This window comes from Acanthaster planci, linkage group LG02, assembly GCF_054643075.1.
Source record: "Acanthaster planci isolate LZ-2023a linkage group LG02, COTS_SCS, whole genome shotgun sequence".
NCBI lineage: Eukaryota > Metazoa > Echinodermata > Asteroidea > Valvatida > Acanthasteridae > Acanthaster > Acanthaster planci.
The window spans coordinates 4549449-4571683 of NC_141778.1; the positions used below are offsets into that span (position 1 = coordinate 4549449).

Sequence of the window (22235 nt, forward strand, 5' to 3'; positions counted from 1 at the left end):
AACAGCCGCTCGACACGACAATTCAAGCCAGTGACACGTGGAATTGGTGATTTGCAGTTATGGGAACGACTACTGAACCCAGGCTTGTTCAGAAAAATCAGGTTTTAATAACGGAAAAATCTAGTTCAAGGAAAATCTTTCGAACTGTGAAGCAAATCACTAACACAATAGGTAATTAGCACTCTGGCCCATTCAAAATAATGAGTCAACTTTCAGCTACCAGCCTTCACAATGCAGTTTCTTAATTTTGTGTTTAATTACACGTAGGGAAAGTATTGGGAAAGCCTTTAAGAAAAGAGACATTGTGGATTATTAAATACGTTGAGAAAGGCTGATACAAGTGGAAGGAGTACACTTAAACTTGTACGATGGCAAAAGTTGCGTGCAAAACATCAACCAAGGGCCAAGTAAGAAACACCTCTAAAACAGGTTATGAAATATGCATTTATGATTTAGGTGAGAATATTGCTGTCAACCATGTCGTCTGCTCGGTACATGATTGCCATGAATTTACTTGAGACGCACCATTGAACTAGAGGGGGTAATGCATTCATTTTCAGGATGCTGAGCAGAGCGCTCCCACGGCCACCTGCTCGCCAGCCTGATTTGGTTTCCAATCATTTGCATTATTGGGCATTGTGCACACGACTGGCGGAAGTGGGGGAAAAGCCTGGTTTCTGACATCGCTTGAAATTAGTGTCTATTTAAATATGCAATGTCTGGTGTAAAAAAGAGTTGCGCGCATTTCGATGGACCTTAGCTTATATGTGGAAATCGTGTCTAGTCAAATATCTATTTTCAAATATTAATATATGCAAAACAGAAACCAGAGTTTTTTTAGATGGAGTTGACGCAGTAATTCACAATGAATGTTAAAAGCGCCTAATACAAATGGGAATCGACGCCAAGTATTCGCATTATTCGAATGAAGTCTTTCAATTAGGGAGGGATCAAGGAGTTTTTCAGTGGGAGGGCGTAACATCTTTAAATGTGCGATTGCTGCAGACAGGCTGACACATAGATAATGCATAAAGCTATTATTAATTTTATGATTATTACTATCATTATTTCATTTTATTTTCTAGAGTCAGGAGCTGGAGTGGGGGGTGGGGATCGGAAGTAAACCCCCAACCTCAGGCTCCACGCCAGCCCTGCAACTGAGCGCTATACTCTTAGCCAAAGCATGTAACTGTGAAATTACTTTGGAGTCATTTGGTAGAAGCAACACATCGCTTTATTTCATTGCTATGAAGTGATCAATGAACACATGCGGTCACAGTCTCTTTTTAGGGAAAAAAGTTGTTTTAGAATGATTTCAAGGAGTTTTGGTTCATAAAGCTACAACGAGGGCTGAATTGCCGCCATTTCCAAGTCTGGCACTAAGTGTTCTGCAATGATATACCAATCACAGAATTAGCTGTTTACATTTTGCCTATCCAAAAAGTATTATCGGAAACTACAGCAAAGACAGACTTTATATTTTTACACAAATGAAAAGAACAGTTATTATTACTATATACTGTTACAAAAAAGTACATGGATATCACTTTACTGGAGCTAGAATTTGTGTACAGTTTGTCAATATTGTGGTACAATAGCAGTTTATGTGTTTATTCTGAGCCGTCGTAGTTAGGCCCAGGGCTTATTCCCTGACGTCGGCAGGGCCCGACGTGCGCTGTGGCTGGTGGCGCAAAGCTGGCGGCCCGCGAGATATACAAGTGCAATCGCGCGCCAAGCGGGTCAGTTCCTTCGCAGTCAGTCCCATGTGCCATAGTAGTTCCAGCACCGTCCTAATCAGTTGAATAAGCCGTTTGCGAGTTAACTTTGACCTAAATCTGGTACACTGAGTTCTTTAAATTCACGTGAACATAACAACTTGAATTCTCCTTAATACTAAAACCACTGTTACTATACCTCGTGTTTCGGGGCAAGCATTTGCTTAGTTACATAAGAGACGCCTTGCAACAATGGATAAGGAGGGCATAAAGGAACCAGTCCATTTCAGAGATGGTGGTCGCTATGCGAAAGCTTGCCCCGAATCACGAGGTATAGAAACAGTGTCTTTTGTCTGGGGAATTTAAATCGGGGCGGTTGTCTTACGGGGAATTTGGTGGATGTAAAACATGCTGTGCCCATAGCTTACACCTGTATAGGTATCACGACCTGTTTAGGGCCAAGACCTGTGTGGGAGATTGCCAGGGCCTGTGGAGGTCGCATCAGTAGTAGCACCTGCGGAGGTGTAAGCAATTATTAAACCAGAGTCACCTTAGGCAGACGTGTCTCTCCTGCTGCACCTGGTGGTAGACTGCCCCAAAACGGGCCTGCTCGATCCCCTCAGACAAGACTGCTCGCTGACGTCGGCAGAGGACGACCTGGGGGTTGTGTCGGCACGACCGCCATAATAGCAACGAGACTGCTGTGCCATTATAAAATGGGCAACAAGTCATAAATCTTTCCGATAAATCTTCTTGAGTTACTCAAATGAAAAATTACATTTTCCGTTCCTGCTTTATGAACTTCATCAATTTTCAACCCTGCTGAATTTGCTTAAAATACTGTAGCGCCGGCGGGTCCGGCCGGTGGGGGCGCCAGCTTGGACCCGCATGGAGCTAGCTGGCTGCCCCGATGGTATGCGAACGAGCCCGCGGTTTTCCCGCGTCGCGCCTGCGCAGTCCCCGCCTAGACGCCTCGTGTCTAGAGCTTTGTATGAGAAGCAGTGTTGTTGACGTCGGAAGAAATAAAACAGAGGTTTCTTGCACGGAGCGGCGATTTGTGGCTGACTGTGTGTAATAAGTAGGACACGCTACAATACATTATCGTAATTAATATACAGATCAAAGCAACGACGTGTTTTCTGTTGTTATGGGCACCGCTAGTCCAAAAACGTTATTACCACTACTAAAGTTACAACCGCCCACAATCACCATCGTCGCCGCATTCACCATCATCAACCAACCATGATAAATTCCACCATCAGAAAAACGTCAATTGTTAATTCAGTCATGCACAATGCAGTTATCTGAATGTACAAAACAAAACTCACTTCTTTTTATGGACCCTTTCTTTATAAATCCTTTCCCCAGTACAGGGCGACATTTGGCCTACATCACCTGTTAAACTTCCCCTAATTATATGAAGTTTTTTTGAAAGGGTAATAACCAAGATCAAACAAACTTCACCTTAACCCTAACAAAGTCGCCTTTCTGATCATGTTTTGAATGTAAACGTATTCCAATGATCTTATACATATAGTAATTATCGTAGTGATAGCAATTTGTTTAATGAATGTCATAAATGTGTTAACCGAAAACGGATATTTTTGCAAGTGTTTTTGAAAACAGAAGCGAGCGTCTTATTATTTGAAGTCTATAAACTGTAAGCTAAGGGGGGGAGGGGCAAGGGACTAGTTTCTCTCCCAGGGGCTACCTCGGTCGTAAGTTCCAACAGACATTCCCTTAAGAATTGAATTTGCTCAGGCCTGAACGGTACTTACATCCTTTGCAGAAGTTGTGAAGAGTTCTAAAAAAAAATAGAAAAAAGGATACACTCAAAATTTTTGTTGACTTTTCAATCAAGTACCGGTACACATTTCATTGAAATTCGTACTCTTGATCCGATCCGACTAGTACCCACAGCTGTTTAACGACCAGGATTTTACAGCAAAATGATCAATGCCAGGCGTGCCAGTAATACATTAAACTGTTCTTTTGACGTCACAATCGCGTTTTTCCTACAATGGGTTGCTAAAACTATGGTTAGTCGCCGGTACAAAAGTAAAAGAGCAATTCAAAAAGCGTTACAAATCCCACGCAGTTATCATAATACCAGATGATAATACGCTCGCTACTAAATACTAAAAGAAAATATAACCCCATTTAAAATCAATAAGATAAATGGTCACTTGAACAAATTGGAGTTGGAATCGAAAACCAACCAAAAGGTGTTATTTCTGCAGACTTTGGCCGCCCATACAAGTTGTATGCGAAATGAGAGTGGTCTATAGCTACACAATAGTTACGCAACAGCTTTAGCAGCATTAAGTAGGACACAGGGATACGAACATAGGTACAAGAGACAGAAAAAGTGGAGGATCAGGGGAATAAACAGTAAGAAAAATGTCTCCAATTAAGGAACAGAGTGATCCCATTTTCCAGTTTGTTCCCCCTAGATTGTCTTCGGACGAAGAAGATCATTTTTGAAATCTAAATTTGTCTCTAGAAAGAGAAAAATGCTCCTTTTATAGCATGATCGACGCTGAGCCTCGTATACTAGCGTAGCAAACGAATCACATACACGTAAACGATTAATTTAGAGTAATGCATTAAAGCGTGAACAGTTATACGCAAAATTACAACCGGTAACTGTCAATGTGTAGGCAATGTTATATACATGGTACATGAAATGTTGAATACATTGATTAAAATTAAAAGGGCTCAATTCATTTGAAATAACGTGACACTAAAACTTTAATTGAGAACACAAAGATTGTTATGCATATCTGTAAAGAATGAAAATTTTTTCGAATGTCTAAATTCAATGCATCACTTTTACCAATCAATGAAACCAAAACTGATAAAAGCTAAAGTGTTTAATTAATTAATTTGAAGTAACGTTTTCACGGACGTGACATAAGAATTGAAATGGAGAACTCGAAGATTGTCATGCACATCAGTGAGAAATAAACAATTATTTTGATTGGCTAAATTCAATATATCATTTAAAAACAAAAAAACCCACTGACTTTCACATCTGAAAGAGAACAAAAGCGCGCAAAAGAACAGGACTTATTATTTTCACAATGGTTCTTGAACGTCATTGTGAATACTTTACAATCTGTATCTACTCCACTACCTTACCTCTAAAACTGGCCTTTGAAAACCTTACAGTATCTTTGAATACTACTCAAACACACGAACAGTTTTTTACAAGTTGGTGATATGCATTTCATGCAATTTCCCTATGCATTTCCCTAAAAGTGTTTCTGAAAATCCTGGCAATAAAATGGTAGATACCAATATTTTTCTTTACCCCAGCTCAGAAAGTACCTGCTTTTTTAAATGCTGTGAGGACTTACATGCGTAGAGTGCTAAAACAATTAGGTGATCTACTTTAAATAATTAAGTAGAGCACTCTTTAACATTTAATAGTAATATCTCTATTCCACTTCTACCGTCGAGTCTATAACCGCAGCTTCTCTGAGGTTTATATTAAATTAAGAAACCTAGTAATGTAGGTTGCTTTCGAAGAAATACCTTTCCTCTGCCAGTGGACATAATCATATCAGTTTTAATACAAGGGTAAATCCAAGGGAGCAGACCTGGGGGGGGGACAAAAATGGAAATTTTGTTACTCAACCTTTTACGGTCTTTCTCAGGGTACGGCTACATTTGGGGGATTCCGACACGCTTTTGGAAGGAAAACGAAATAGGCCTAACAATTGCCCTTCTGACATTATTTTTTTCAAACAGAAAATTAACTTCTTTTTTGTGATGGGGGGGGCACGCCACCCCCTCGCTGCCCCTCGGGTCTGCCCCTGGTTTAGGTAACCTCTTGTGGCCAGGCAGAGACTAAATTGTCGGATTTAAACATGTTGGAAAGGAAAGGGAAATGAAACAGACCCCAAACTCTTCTCTCTCACATCACATTTGAAAAGCAAAAGTATTTTCTCCAGTTGTGGGAAGGGGGGATGTCCCCTCCTCTATGCGCCGACTGGGAGGATTGTATTCCCCCTCCCTTAAGGTTAACAACCGTGCGATGGTGGATCTTACCGAAACTCGACACAAAAATATATATTTAAAAGTCTTCGTCCTATTGAGCCATCTTTTGGCAACATTACTACCAACCTTCATGCCCCCTTTCCTTCAATCAGCATTCTCCTCCGACCATTACCCTACAAAGGTTCCGCTCAGTGATAATATGTGGCGGTGATATCAGAAAAGATATGATATAAATGTATTGATATTTAATTAATTTATATTCATGGTACATGTGCTACATTAACATTACTGTACACTTTCAAAATAGAATAATTTTTACCTAGTTTTCAATTAAGCCTACATGTACATTTAAAATGCTTTGGATAAATATTCTCATGTAGTTCCCAATTTAAGTGATCACGAACACGTCTATTATTGTGACAAATCATTCTTGGAATTACAAATACAGTGTTGCACACAGTTACATGTTTCATTTTGGAACTTTACAGTTTTATTTCAACTCAAGAGGACACTTAGTGTATTAGTCAGGAAAGGAAGAGTGTCTTTCGCAATAATTGTGAATTTATGAAAATTTCAAGATTGGAACAGCTCGTGTAGCACTCTTTCCTTGTTTTGTTACCACCTCAACCAAGCAATGCTTTAGTCTAGGCCCCTTAAGTCCATTACAAGGCCCCTAGGCTGAATAAGCCCTTTGCGAGTTAAATTTGAAGAAACACTGAGTTATCTGATTGCACATAAACAGAACAATTTGAATTCCCTGAACTAAATGCACTGTGGCTATTCCTCGTGATTCGGGGCAAGCTTTTGCACAGTGACCACCATCTCTGAAATGGACTGGTTCCTTTGTGCCATTATTATCCATTGAAAATAATGTATTGCTGCAAGGCGTCTTTTGTGCAACTAAGCCAAAGCTTGCCCCGAATCACAAGGTATAGCAACAGTGTCTTTAGTATGGAGAATTCAAATTGCTGTGTTCACGTGAATTTTAAAAACTCAGTGTACCAGATGTTATTCAAATTCAACTCGCAAAAGGCTTATTTAAATCACAGGCTATTCAAATGAATGCAAAAGCATTCGTTAATGACTGTTGACCCTGGTTTTTTCTTGTGTCTGATCTTATGCTCCCTCCAGCGGAAGCCCACATTTTGAATTTCGAAATGCACACAACATAATTATGTACAAGCTACATTTCACTTGCCTTGGTGTTGTAATCAAACATCTAATCTATGTGGAGAGTAGGCCTATACAGCTCAGTTGAACTGTATGCTTTGTTTGTTGGCATATATACATAAGGGTCTCATGCGACCAGTAAACATCCAGAGACTGGGTAAATGTGCCTCACGAATCTCGACCGATGAAGCCGGCCACTGTGTCCGAGTCCACAGCCGAGTTCAATATCCTGTCGTTGGTGAGCCTCGGTAGCGTGTAGGTCATGCGGACGCACTGTGCCTTCTTCTTTGACGACTTGCGCCGGTTGGAGCATAACTTGGAGATGGTGTACAGGTAGGGGTTCAGCGAGGAGTTGATGGGGAGGATGAAGACCACAGTCCAGGCGTAGAGCTCCTCGGGCACGCTCAGAAGACCACTCTGGGTCAGGATGCCCATGACGATGATAGGCATCCAGCACAAGAAGTCGGTACCGACTACGAGTGCCATCCTGCTGGCCAGCTTGACTTCCCGGGAGAAGGTAACGCTCCGGTGCGAAAAGCTTCCATGGGCGCTATTGCTGGGTTTCCCAGCCATCTTGCCCTGTCGGGCCACACTCTGTGATGATCGCTTCACAACAATGAAGATCAACACGTAGCATATCAGGACCACCGCAAAGCAGACGAAATTCAGGCCCAGGTACAGGAACACGGAGAAAGCCCAGGCAGGCTGGGTGCCGGCTGCAGAGGCGATGTAAACGTAGGTGCCCGTCTCGCGGATGTAGGTCCAAGTTGTGGACTGATTAACTGGGGTGGTGATGAGTGGGAGGCCAACGCATACGTCGGATAGGCCGTAGAAGGCAGGCTCCTTTCCGGCCATGAGGGTGCCTGTCAGACTCAGGACGAAGGCGATGAGCCACAGCACGGCGACGGTGATGCGGGCGAATCGGACCTCCAGCCGGAAACGGCTGAAGGGAAAGGCGATACTGATGAACCTGTCCACGCTTATCAACATGACAAAGAACACGGACGCTTCCGACGACAAAATGGACAGGAAGCCGATGGCTTTACACCAGGCACCAGTGCGCCACGCCTCCGCCGACAGAAAGTAGCTCTCACCAAAGTGCACGTCTGCAGCGCCTATGGCGATCATGTATACGCCCATCAAGGTGTCTGAGATGGCCAGTTGAGTAATTAATATAGATTGAACCGTCAGCTCGTGCCAGCCTTTCTTGACTCCTCGTTGCCCAATCACGAAGAGGTTACCCAAGATGGCACTGATTCCAAGGAGCCAAATGGCCACGCGGAGGATGGTGTTCGGCATAAGGCGCTGACAAGTTGAGAAGGACTCAATAGGTCCAACACAGGAGATATTCTGAGCAGGATTAAGGAGGCAGCAGAGGCGATGGTCGCTTGTGGACCTGAAAAACAAAAATGCACTTAAAGCAACACATTTTCCTGTAAGTTTGTGACGTAATGATAACGTCGGACAAAAAGAAAAAGTACCGGTACAAATTCAATGTTTTAAACATTCCCTGCATTCACAACTGACCAGCATTGCCTTGATCTATCTTTCCGATAAATGTCGTCAGAGTTGCTGTGAGATACCGAACTCGCTAGTGCCATGCGTTTTACGTGGGTTTTTCAACCAAACAGGAAAAGTTTCACTACTCGGAATAATTAATGGACGTGTGACACTGTAGATAACATCGATGTGGCGCTCGTTTGTTAACGTGCAGTAGAGAAACGCACCGTGAGGAATAGAAGAAAGCCTCTGGTAGATAATAGGGATCAATTTCAAACAGTGTCAACTTACAGTGACTCTAAGTTGTCCAGTCCATCGAGTATTCCCAGGTTCGGCGCATCAAGATCTGCGTGTAGAATGTTTCTGTGGAAAAGCAACCGTTGTAGTATTAGCTGTCACGTGACACTGCTCTGTCCCTCAGCGTTCAGCAAAACATTATTACAGTCTGCCTTATTTACAAACTGAGAGAGCTCATATAGGACTCAGGTGGTAACATCTTAAAATGTTTCAGCGTTCTTATAAAGAGGACGGTGAATTGGTCGGGCAGAAGGACAAACGTTCATTCAAAAGTAAGGTTGGTAAAAAAATGAGTAAACGTCATCCTCATTTTGAAATGGCTTTCGAACCTCTTCACAATATTGTAATAATAAACAAATGGCGTATCCGGGCTTTGAGTTCAGAGGAGAAACGAATGTATTTTTTTTTTAATTACTGCTCAAATTGTTTTCATCCTTAAAAGGAATGGAAAGTGTTAATAACACATTTCTAAAATGTTGGCACTCCCAACATCTCTTTAAATAAAGCAACAGCGGAGGGAAGTCCCCCGGGACTCCACTGATTATTTGAAGTCAAGAATGAAGGCAGTCACGATAACCAGTCATGTAATCTTGTATCTCACCTTAAAGAACCCCCTTAAGCCTATGAGGTCTCAGACAAATTGAGAAACAAGGGATTACACAAGATGGCAACTGGTCTATTTGAAGTATGGCGCACACAATAGGAGAGCTCTATTTAGAACTTAACAGCTGCCCTTTGACCCTCTACTCTGTCAAGGTCCTAAATTGGCACCTTTAGACAAAGCCTACGTTGCCGCAAAGGGTTTAGGCCTGAATAAAAGTGAATTATCTAGGACCTTGTTAAAGTAAATCATAAACACTAATTAGAACAATATTAACTAGTAAATTCACTTACAGGGACACAAGATTTGACAGTCCACTGAATGCCCCGGGCTCAATGTGTCGTAATGGCACGTGGCTCATCCACCTAAACCAATGCAACAAAACGAGAAAGGGTAACTACGACTTGACCACGCCCCATGACAGGCCTAAACGGTTCCTTGAGGTCATTATCTGTCCAAAGCTACACCGTGTATAACCAGGATCCCTTTGGTAATGCCTCCATTTTTAAGCGTCGTTGAACAACGCATACCCATATCAAAAATTGCCGCTTTCGACTTCGGGAGAGGACTTGAGGCAGATGTATACCAGTCTTTCGGGCTTACAGGCTGCAAAATGCATTTCTGTTCACTGGACAAGATAATTCGCTGTTTGAAAATGCGTGCTTCACTCCGTACAATGTAAAATATAGGAATAATGTATTTGTTCAATCACCAACACGTACTCAAGCGCAAGGAGGATTCTGACGTGGGAAGGGTTCAACAAACAAGTAGCAAGAAATTATGGTTGTTTTGACGCTAGGATTCGACTTAGATTATGGTTTCGCTGGTTCCAGCCATTTTGAAGCAGCTTTCGAAACCACGTGATCAAGATCTGATGGGAACCAGAGAAACTGAAGTCTAAGCTGAATCAACTCATTTCGAAAACGCTCATTGTGTGGAATATTTTCGACTTCGACCCCATTAAGGTTGAGCGCCCTCTTTCGGGGGGAGAAAGACTGCGGCAAATCCTCGACGACTGAAGTGTTTTGCCATAAAACCCTCAGCAGTACCGCTGAGAGACGCTGCTGGCTGTCTGTTTAAAATGTTTACAGTGTACATGACTGAACGTGTCCATGGTGTGCATTCCAAACGGAACTTGCACTCTAACGCCTTAATGGTACTCTGTTAGGTTTTCAAACAAATACTTACAGTACTTGTAGCTTAGAGAGCCCAGCAAAAGTTCCGGCCCGAAGCTCTGTGAAAGTATTATTTCCGAGATCCCTGCAATAAAGGCGGCAAAATAACGGGGCTCACCGGCGTTAAGTCGCGACTATTAAGGCAGTAATAGTGTGTGCACTTTTAAAAGACAACGGGACGACTCTTATGTTGCTACTGTTTCCATTGTTTCTTCTTGTTATTGTTCTACATTTATTGAAAATCTGGGGACCACTCGGTAATTTGTAATCTCTTTTAATATCTCAACTTGTGTCCTACCGTGATCAGTGGCGACGCATGCATTTTAACCCAGTTGGTTTAAAATTTTGAACTTGCAGATTAACATGTAACAGCCTTATTTACGTTTTAAACAAGGTTGTTCATGTGCCCATTTTAACTAAACAGTGGTTTTAGAGTAATTTAACAGTGCTCAATTGTATCAGTGGGTCAACTTTTTAAGCAACAAATTGAATCCCAAGCTTTAGAGACCGTGTGTAAAGTGTTTCAGCTCAACAAAATATACGTCACAACAAAAGGGCCTTTCATAAACATTAATGACTCACAAAAATATCAGATTTTCTAGTCCTTGGAAAGCACCTGGCTCTACCGTCGATATATTATCATTGACCAGAATCCTACAAGCGAAAGAACAAATACAGCATTATGGTGTTGTCAGAAATGCCCTTTAATAAATAAAATAATGCCAAAACATTTTGACGAGTGGAGTTGTGAGAATTTATTGTTCGTCGTTGAGTGGTCAAAGGTGGATTCAGAACTTGATCCCCGAAGGCAAAAATGTTGGACATTTCTTATACGACATTTTATGGCTTTCCTGATTGTTGAGGTTACATTTAGGTGTTTGTTAAAACGCTTTTGGCAGTAAGGGGAATTAAAGAAACCAAAAGAAAAAACTCTTTCTTTTAATTCGTTTTCACAATTTTGTTTTTACTGCTCCTTTTTAGGAGGTGTACATGGCCACCGTTGAGCCCGTGAATCCTCGGTTAGAAAAACTCCCAACAGGCCGGTTCAATTTCACAAAAACCTCAGGTATGTTTACTTAGTAAGATATGACGCCGAGACGGTACATTTAACTGCAACCTGTCTTCACCTCAGTGGTATGGATAGAGTCGAAGATGTCGCTACCATGACTGCGAGTACTTTCTGCAATAACAAGGGTAAGTGTTTTTTTCTTGTGTGGAGTGGGTGACGATTTGGGAGCACTGATCAGCATCGCCTAGAAGGGGGGCATGACTCTCTCCACGGCGAGAGCACTCGGGAGTGCTGCATGAAATACAACCAACTTTGGGTAGGGGTGATCCGTTCTGAAGCTTTTTTTAGAAAAATGTTTCTACATTTTCTTTTCCTTCACTTTGTCTTTATCTTTTACCCCTTTAATTTCTCCATTCTCCTCTTCCTAATCTCCCTTTGCAACTCTTTTGCACGGGAGTGCAATGCGAAACAAGACTTAAAACTACACGTGTTATTATTGACCTGCCTTTTAAAGAATAATTTCGGCTTTACTCCCTAAATGACGCTGTAGACATTGAGGCTTTATTATTGGTAGGTATACATAAGGATAGAATTCAAGATTAGAATACTTCTCTGATCCTATGTAGTGTTCTGAGTCCCGATACCTTTACAAGGTCATTTTCTTTCAGACTGACAAGTTCGGATCGGTTGTGGGGGATGTGAGCTGCCTTATTTCGTCAGGCATGAATTTTTTTTCAGCGAACGTTTTCAAATCATTCAAATATGACGTCGCTTTCTAAACGTGCTTTACGGGTAATTCCAAGTATTGGGGGTCCAAACGTGTGACATTTTTGTGTCCCTGTTAGATTTGACCTTTGTTATTTGACAGGGAAATATCACCGGTAATGATTTCAAACTATAACTTCTGGCAGGTAATTGCGTTCATTCACGACTCTCGGAAATTAAAAATGTGTTCTGAACTTACAAAATCATATGTCAGGTGTGATAGGGACACCAAAAAAAATTGAACCCTAATTTCTGGAATCACCCCTGTGTAAAATATGTTCACAAGTGATAACAACTGTCTCGAAGAAATCTCTTGCAATAGAAACGAGCTACTTTGGTTTTTCTTTCGATAGCAAATTTAAAGGCTTCAGTAATCGTATTCTTTAACTGGTTGATTTCAAAAGAATAAAAACAAAAATGAATGGCAATACAAATGGGAGTGGGAACCCTTTAAAACAGGAACTAAGGAGACATATCACAACTTCTAAAAATCGTCTGGTAGTTGTCGATTGAGTTTTCTCCAGAAATTTAATTTCTAACAGGGAATAGTTTTGTGATTATTACTTTTTGTTGCAAATGATTAATTCTCGGGTCGAGAGTTGATTAAGGAACCAAAAAAAAAAGATCATGCTCAGACAAAAAGTAGTCCCTTTCTCCAACTTACAAATCTGTAACGCTGTGAAGTCCAATGAAGCTTCCTTTCTGTACTGTCGATAGTGAATTACCTCTTATGGCTCTGAGAAAAAAAAGATCAAAGCAGGATTTCGAAAAATGCTACACTGCATAATTTAAAGTTGAAATAGTTAACAAGATTCCTTAACAACAAGCACTTAGCCTTTCAAAGCCTAAGGGATAGGAGATAGGCCGTTTTGAAACTCCTTGATAAACATGGAAAAATGTCGATACGCATCCATTTGAAAATATTGCAATTAGTCTTCAATTCAATTTGATGGGAAAATGGTCAATTTGTCATGTTTAATTTGCTTTTAAGTGGCAGCTACAGTGACAAAAGGATCCGACAAGTAGGTGGCTAAAAGGGTTGATTTGAAGAGACAGTAACCGCAATACATGCTTTATTTTTCTCGTTTAATATATGTTAAAGTGTGAAATTCAAAGCTTCAGAATAAGTGTGCTGCATAAACAGTCCACGCTAAGTATTGCCCATACAAGTCAAATTATGACGTTGCCGACTTAAGTGTGGGAAATTTCCTGAAAAACAGATTCTAAGCATCAAACTTTTTCATTGTTCCTGCTATCCAATGGTGTGGCACACAGTTTTTAGCTAAAAAGCACCAATTTTAGGTACAACAGCGCACGAGCTTAACCGTGTCAAGCCAGACACAGGTTATGCTTTAGGAATCGTGGGTCCGTGATGCCGCTTCCCCCCTGTTCAAAGGAAGCATTCCATCTCAGGAGCAAAATGTAAGAGTGGACTGCGGCCGGCCGGCCCGTGCAAACACACAATGCCACACCTTTTCCATAGTACTCTTTAGAGTGACTTTCACCAGTCCCTTGGAGAAATAAAAATCTCAAATACAAATTAACAATTTGTTGCCACCGAACCTACGCTAAAAGAATAGTAAAAGGGAATCAGACGAGTATTCGAAATCCTCGGATTAAAATGACAGTCCTGCGGCTCAAATTTATTGAAAACAAACTCCGCAGGCACATCTTAGAAGCATTTTCTGCAAGGGTCTTGCAAGTGCAGAGAGGGGAAGTGCAAAGCCAAGCGACCACTGAAATAGCTCGAGTGATTTGCCGTCGAAAGTAAAAAAGGATTTAAGGAGAAAAAAAAGAAGTCATAATACGTCAAAAGCACTTCAGTCCTTAATGACAGGAAATTTAATATTATCTAGATTTCGCCTGAGTGATCTCTTCCTAAGCCTCAGAACGTAAAATAAAAAAATCATTGAATTAATAAGCCGGAGCTATATAATTCTTGGTTAAACAAACACTGTAGTACTCACAAATGCTGGAGGGAAGTCAGGTCTCGGAACGTCTCGGGGTAAACGAACTCCAGTGCGTTGAACGAGAGCTGTCTGCCGTGAGAGTAAGGAAACCAACAGTGAACACATAAATCACAGAATGCATAATCTGACACGGTCCATTACCTAGCGCTGAGTTGCACGCGGCCGAGCGAAGAGAGTCGTGGGTCGGTCAGAGAACTTCAGAGCCGTTTCAGTGGAAGCTAGCCCCAAAACCGTGAAAAAAAGATTTATAATCTGAAGTTCATCCTCAAAATCTGTAATCTAAAAGATTAATCTGAAGCTTTGAGGGTATATGTATAACTGCTCCAGGTACCTGTATTTCCGCGTCAACACGTTTATCTACTTTAGCCTAGGTGTGATTGTTATTGGACTGGTCATCAAGCTAAACATATGTCAATTCAATAATAATAATAATAAATACTTTGTGCAAAGACGCTCATGGTAAAAAGCTTTAATGGTTTTCAACCAACAAAAGTAACTTTTTACATTGTAACTTATTATTTTTGTATGCTTTCATGAAAATATTAACCATCTACTTTCAAAGAATGGTTGATTTCTTTTAAACAGTTGATTTTCTTACAAACGGTTTGAACAACACTTAAGATGTAAGCAACCCATATTTTCCTTTGCGGGATTTAAACAACGGAAAGAGTCCTTATTCAAAAATTAACAGTGGACCCATTTAAAGATTAACATATATAACAAGACCTACTATACAGCTGGGCTTAGAAGTAAAGGCAGGTGGTAGCTTACCATGGAAAACAAACATACACTCGAAAAACGTCCAGGTCAGATTGACGCAGAATTGGGTCCCATGCGGTATAACCCTTTTCCGGGTCAAATTATGACCCAGAAAACGTCAAATATAACCCGAAAGGTAGTCATATTTTGACGCAGAAAAGGGTCATACCGAATGGGACCCGATTCGGGGTCAATCTGACCTGGAAGTTTTTAGAGTGTACAAACAGTACAAAATCTCAGTGGGGAGTATTCGCAGTTTTTCTAGGTATTACATATTGGTGTCCATGTTTGCACAGCCATATTATCCCTGCTGCGTGAAGACTAACGGACGCCTGCGCATTGTATTTGAAACAGGGGGCATCCTAGAAATGACGTCATACCTTATTTTCGAGGACGATAGCTACCTGCCGTCAGTATTATGGGTAATGATAATGCATGCATATCTCTTATCTTAGCGGTATCTTAACGGCAGGGCACTTTTATTTGGCCGGATAGGAAGTCTACGTTTGTGTGGAGATGATGGGGTTGGTCGCGTGGGTTGATTTAATTTGGGTAAATGGTGCTTGCGAAAAGTGCAGTCGGGCTTAAGATATTCATGGGTTGAGATTCAAAGGTTTATCGTCGCGTAACGGGGAAATCCGGCTGAAATGGGGGCCACTCTTATATTTCCAAGGAGTAAAACCATAATGACCAGTCGATGTAGGGTGAAAGCCATTCTAATTTTAGACTGAAACAATTGGAGGAAGGTTCCCTCCAATTGACACTCGGTGGCATCTCAATCGAATCCAGAAAAAAAGAAGGGAAGAAAATGCCTGGGCAGTCTTAAACGCACAAGATCAGCTCAGAGGAATGGGTGCAATTGCCGAATAAAATACCCTTTGAGTCCCAACGCCAAAATAAAGTTAATATGAAACTTTTAAACCTCCAACGATTTTGCCCAACAATTTAACTTCATTTTCTCAAACACCCTCTGGCCTTCTTATGGTATGTTCCTCTTTACTCTTTATATTGAGACTGGCGTGCGTGTGCTGCGTAAGGTGGCGCATGGCCATCCGTTGATTTGTCAACCGTTAAAGACCACCCACGTGACGGGCTCTCGACCAATAGCAAAGGTTACGCTGTCTTCAGTATTTATGAATTTCACTGTAACCGTTTTGCCCTTGTTTGAGCTTAGGGTGTAAAACTTCCACTCTTTGAAAATAAGAGGAGTACAGTATTTCCACGACCACGTACACCATCTTACAAGCACCACTTTTACCCCACCCAGTAGTACCTTCTTCTGATCAAAAAGTACTTTCTCAAACATTACGCAGAAAGTCTCCCAAGAAGCCACAAAATTCAACTGTATTACTGCGCAGGGGAACACCCTTTGTGCTTATAAATGCGAGGCAGGAAGGGTGCGCATTAGGTGCGAACAACAGTTTCATTATGACAGCTAGCCCAACGGGACTGACAAAAACGCATTAAATCATAGGATTATCGCTAAATTCGGTGGGAAAAAATGACGTCAGCCAATCGGAAATTTAGAAAACGGGAGATCTTCGATGTGAAACTGTTGTCAGAGCATCGGGTCATTCTTTAATGTATGTTCTTGGAAGCACTTGTTTTGGAGGCACAGACGAGATAGAGTAGCAAAGCAATATGAACAATTGTGTACGGGGGCAGGCGATGTCCGTGCCCCCAAGGGCCCCCCTTTCCCATTTAAAATTTCAAAATCAACTCAGCCTATAATATACAACAAGCCACACAGTTCATTTGCTTTCAGTATCCCCTTTCAAAGTGAGAGTACACCCATGCAGCCCCTGGAATGTCACCCCAGTCATGCCACTAAGCAGAGATTCGATGGAGGGTAAACCGCCTCACCCCTGGCTGCAAGAGGATCCAAGAAGCAGCGGTAGGGGAGGGGGTTAAGTTTCGTTCCTTCAGACAAGAACATTAATGAGTAACGAAACATCAGAAGTATATTCGAGATAGAAAACTCGCAAATCGCTCTCCGTGACGCCGTGGGTGTATCGACGCCGAGTTTTCTCTCGTTCCCGGACCTAACATTTCATTTCCCCTGTTGTATATAAACTGTATCAGACTCATGTAGTAAGTCTAGAACAGGCTCAGAAAGGTGATTTATACATTGATGATTTTTCTTTTCGAACATCAACGACAGTGTCGTTAAATCGCCAAGCATGGGTTCGGCAATCTTCGGTCAGTTTCAGAAATCTTCGGGATAACGAGAGGACCTCGGCTATCGGACCTACGACGGTATCTCTCAAAGTAGTTGGTATATCAAATGGTCTAGGAACCCGACAACAACACGAAAACCTTTCATATTGGCACACCGTCAGACTAGGCCCCTACCATTAAAAGAAACATTAAACTGAAGTCCGGTCGGGATCTTCCCGACCAAAGTTGACGTCCATATAGTACTCACAGTGATCGTAGCCCGGTTAGGCCTTCCAGCGCCCCTTGCTCAATATACCAAATCGGTACGTTTTCAATATCTCTGTGAAGGAGATGGGATAAGAAACAGACATTTTTGTTGACATCAACTAACAGAGAAAGGACACATTTAAAATAAAGGTGGTTCAAATGCTATGAAAAGAAAAACGTGAGGCCTGTAAGTTTATATCTAAGATTACGTTTTTTTAACAAGGCCTCTGAAGGTCTTTTGGAACTGAATGTAATCGTTGTGACACCGCCGTTTGACCATTTAATTTTGTCGAAAAAGCTTGCAGCCTAAATAAGGAATATCCCATAATCAAACTTAAGACTTCAAACTCCAAAGTTCCTTTTTGTTTAATCAGTGTCTAATACATACTTACAGCGTTGATACTCTGGACAGGCCCAAAAAGGTTCCTTTCTTCAACGTCTTCATACTGTTGAAAGACAGACTCCTAAATGCACAAAACAAAGTGGAGGGAGAGGTAAACTACCCTGAACACGGGCCATGGTGGACGGAGTTGAACTTTTCTGTGAGTCGGCGAACAGTAATACTTGAAAACTAATCGCGGTTTCATGGACCCTTCTGCTTTGTTACTGAAAAATGAGTCACAAAGTGCTGGGAAATGCTGGCCACTCTATATTTTCTGTAAAGTTAGAACGTAAGTATACTCCGGTAACATGCCGTTGCACTACGCTCGTAGGCCGGGTGCGTGCGTGCGCGTTGCCTGTACCTTCAACCCAAAAGGTCTTATTTGCCAAGAGGCATGATACATGGGCCTCAATTTTATGAACATGCACGTAATTGTGGTGCCATTCAATGATGGTCTCCTGGGATTAAAGGCCGGTTCATACTACAGATGAACTGTAAACGAAGCGAATTTGACCCCACGAAAAATCTAAAGCAAAACTTCGCTCGAGTTGAAATGTATCCAACTTTTGCGAGTTTGCAACGCGATTATGATCAGACGCCACAAATTTGCGTTTGTTTTTGCCTTTAGGCTGGTTTAAATATTTGCTCAAAAAGCGCGAATTAGTGACAATAAATGAAATTAGTCACGCTGCAAAAATATTTTTACAAAGCAAAAAGAAAAAAGAAAAACAAAAGCACGCATTTCAAAACTCAAGTGAATCCCGACTCAGCGAAAGTATAAACTGGCCTTAAGTCTACGACCACAGCAAGGTTACCGAGGCAGCACTAACACGAGGCTTATCCCCTGCGTTTCTGGACAGTAATATGTACTTCAAAAGCTTCGAAGAAAACTTACATAGGCCTATGCTGTTTTCCGTAACCGGAATGTAATCTTTGAATATCACCTAGATAGTCATGTGTCTCCAGAAAAAAAGAAGAAAAGTTCCTCTTGGCTTTAACACTGCTCCACTTGAATGGGATGAGGACATGATGCAGTTTTCTTCATCAGCATTATTTTTTTATAATGACGGCAGGAGAAAGAGCGCCCAGTTACTATTTTGATGAGTGAGTGCATCTGACAAAGAGCATTTTTGCAATATCGGAGCAGTGTTCAGCACTTTTGCTGACTCATTGGATATGTCAAATTGGGGACATTGAGACCCTTGGTGGCGGCAGAAAAACAGGCTCTTGTCCACAGCTGTGCCTATTATAAACCCCTAGACAGACAGCTCTTATTCAAAACAACGGCAGGGTACCGTAGCTGCGACGGCACCTGAATAAATCCAAAAGCGAGGGCAAATTCACCCCTCGGTATAGGGAATATACACACAGTTGAAGAATTCCAGCCATAAAAATGCTATGAAGCCATTTTCCGATTGTGAAAAAATCCTGTTTACTCAATCTGGCCCATATAGATTCGAAATAGTGCGAATGCGATATTTGAAAAGAAGAAATAGCAGTACAAAAGAGGGGGAAAGGAGCGTCTTTTTAGAGCACATGTAAACGAATACATGCATTCCCAGTGCGTCACGCGCAAATCGCACTGAACGTGCTGTCTGGGGCACAACCACAGACATAATTTTATAAACACATAGACCACCAGTCTTGCGCGTATAACCGTGATTTCAAAAAGTGTGGGCATGCTGTGGGCGAAACGGCGAATGACAGCGCGTTCAGTGCATGCCATGACGCACTTAGATTGCATGTATTTGTTTACATGTGCTCTAAAAAGACGCTCCTTTTTTACTATTTCGTACGGTTGTCTCTTCTTTTCAAATGCTGCAACCGCATAATTTTGAATCTTCACGGGCCAGATTAATTAAACAGAGGATTTTTTTCCACAATCGGAAAATGGCTTCATAGCATTTTATGGCTGGAATTCTTCAACTGTACGTAAATTCCTATTCCGAGGGGTGAATTTGCCATCAATTTTGGATTTAGTCGGGTGCCGTCTCGGCTACGGTACCCCGCCATTGTTTTGAATAGGAGCTATCTGTCTAAACGTGTTTATACGTCTGTGAGTTGTGCATGCGCTCAGAACAGTATTTCTCGCGCATGCCCAGAATCGGGTGCGCATGCCAAAAACGGGCAACCGTAAAGGATGGTTTGCCTGCCGCCACCAAGCGTCACAGTCTCCATTACTGGATGTCACCAACTCACATGTACGACACATTGACAGCATTCTGGAACACACCCGGCTCCAGGTCTGTTATGTCGTTATGACTCATGTTTCTGGATGGAAAGTAAACAATACACAGGTGTAACACATAACTCGAATCTGTATACAGCAGAGAGAAAATAAGCAAAAACTGATTTCCCGTTTGTATTTGCATGCATGTGGGAATATTTGTCTTTCTCTCTCTTGTTGACCAGAATGTTATCGGATGTGGTCAGACATGTTTTTACTACGGAATTGAAACTTGAGGAAGGACATTTAAATCAGCATCAAACTTAGGCCTGATTACAGCTGGGAGTAGCATCTAGAATCAAGGAAAACTTCTCGCAAGAACAAATCAAATATAATGAGACATCTGCAACTGACGAAAGTCGACACCAGCGGTGGCATTAAGGGATATTGTGAGCAAAAAGAAGGTCGCGTTAAGGTGGTGAGAGGCCCTCCGACCCACTGAAATGTTGATATCCTCACTTGATCCTTTGTTGTCATGAAATCAAGTATTCCCCTAAAGGGTATAGACTTCAGAGGCCGAGCGCCCCCAAGAAACCAAGCGAGAGAGATTTCGATAACTTTCCTATTTTGATTCCAGGAAAAGCTGCGGAATCAGTTAGGGACTGAAAACTGAGTCCTGACACGTGGACGTAGATGGGAATCGAACTTAAAGATTGGGTAGACTTGACTCCAAGTCAACAACTAGTTGGTACGTAATATGTTTTGCACACGAGATACGACCTTGTTGAACTGACGTGACGGTAATATGTTTTTTAAATCCATGTCCAGCTGACACTTTGCACAATGTGATATGCATATGACACGACTTCGCCTTTGCAGGATAGCATGTCAGACAGGTTTTCACTGAGGCAACCCTAACCCCTGTCATGTAAGTAAATATACAGGAGAACTAAGAAATGGATTGGAGTGCAATTTTAGGCGCGTTAGGATTGCACACATGGGAACAAGACTGTTTCATTCTAAACTTCAGCACAGTTTCCATATTGGCGTTGAGACTCAGAAACCATCGCTGTACTGTCCCCAATGATGCGCTGACCATTGTGGAAACACCTTATCGCGACTGACGCAAGCACGGACGCACTAAGGCCGGTTCATACCACAGGCTAATGTAAAAGCGAAGCGAATTTGACGTCACGAGTGATTAGCAGCAAAATTTCGCTCGAGTTGAAACGTGTTCAACTGTTGGGAATTCGCATCGCGAACATTTTGATCTGACCTCACGAATTCGCGGCTGTGTTCGCTTTCGCCCCAAGTATGAACTAGCCTTATAAGTCGACAAAGATGGATCGTGTTCAGCTTTTTGGAATATGGCGGACTGCGTTCTTGAACTGTCAGAGTAGTATCGAATGCATGGATTGGCAATACTGGCACAGGCTGATGTCCCCTAACTTTACCACCACTAGGAAATGAAACACCGATTTTCGGCAAAATTCTAACCATAATAGTGTAACAACTCTAAAAAGGTGTTTCTTGCAAAACATAATATTGAAGTTTCGGACGCCAGTTTTTTTTAAATTTTTAAATGACGTCTAACATCGTTTCTTCCTCGGTTGTTTGTGTCTCGACATCTTGGATGATGTTGGCGATCGTCAAACTACCATAGAAACTAGGATTTATTGAAGCTTGAGACTGTTAACCCGGTTTCGTCTTCAGAAGTTACACAAAGAGACCTGGTTAAAAGTCTTAATGATGACCATTATTGTCCTCAATCGGAGTTCAAAAATTTGCAGCTGTCCTTTCTTGTTCCCATCAACGTCTGAATCGAGTTTTTGGGCTCGAGGATACAAAAAACACTTAAGTCTCGGCAGTCCTTCGCACATGGGCGACAAAAGCCGCTTACGTCCATACTGTTTTATTGACTGAGATTAACATAAACTTGATGAGAATGATAACAGAATGGCGGGAACAGCTCGCTGGTCTGAGCGCAAAAATCTATCAAAAAAGGAGAGCTTTCGGCGAGAATGTTGCTGTTCGAAGCACCCTGGACGTCAAAATAATGATCCTTAAATGAAGAGCTGGCTGGATTACGCTTACAAACTCTCACAGCGAGCTTTTGTCATCCCACTTGATCGCCCAATCAAACCAACATTCTTTAGTGCCGCGAAAAAAAAGAAAGAAAAAACAGGGAAGTTGTCGACACTTCCGGATTTGAGATTCACTCAGCGGAAAACATCTCAACGCGTCGCGGCGGCGAGAAAAATTTTGACCGCGTGTAGTGCCCTCAGATTGGTCGTGGAAC

The 22235-nt window shown here is 41.9% G+C and overlaps 1 protein-coding gene across 1 annotated transcript in view; it reads right to left on the reverse strand.

Moving 5' to 3' along the window:
- Positions 1-1114: 1114 nt before the first annotated feature.
- The window catches only part of LOC110975366 (uncharacterized), a 78113-nt gene continuing 56992 nt past the window's right edge, over positions 1115-22235 (reverse strand). The window contains exons 10-19 of the mRNA XM_022227811.2: positions 19969-20040; positions 17780-17851; positions 17389-17460; positions 14202-14273; positions 12899-12970; positions 11043-11114; positions 10474-10545; positions 9579-9650; positions 8679-8750; positions 1115-8283 (exon numbers count right to left, since the gene is read on the reverse strand). Of these exons, the coding sequence (XP_022083503.2) occupies positions 7056-8283; positions 8679-8750; positions 9579-9650; positions 10474-10545; positions 11043-11114; positions 12899-12970; positions 14202-14273; positions 17389-17460; positions 17780-17851; positions 19969-20040 (1876 nt within the window). The 3' untranslated portion in view covers positions 1115-7055. The remainder of the gene's footprint in view (positions 8284-8678; positions 8751-9578; positions 9651-10473; positions 10546-11042; positions 11115-12898; positions 12971-14201; positions 14274-17388; positions 17461-17779; positions 17852-19968; positions 20041-22235) is intronic.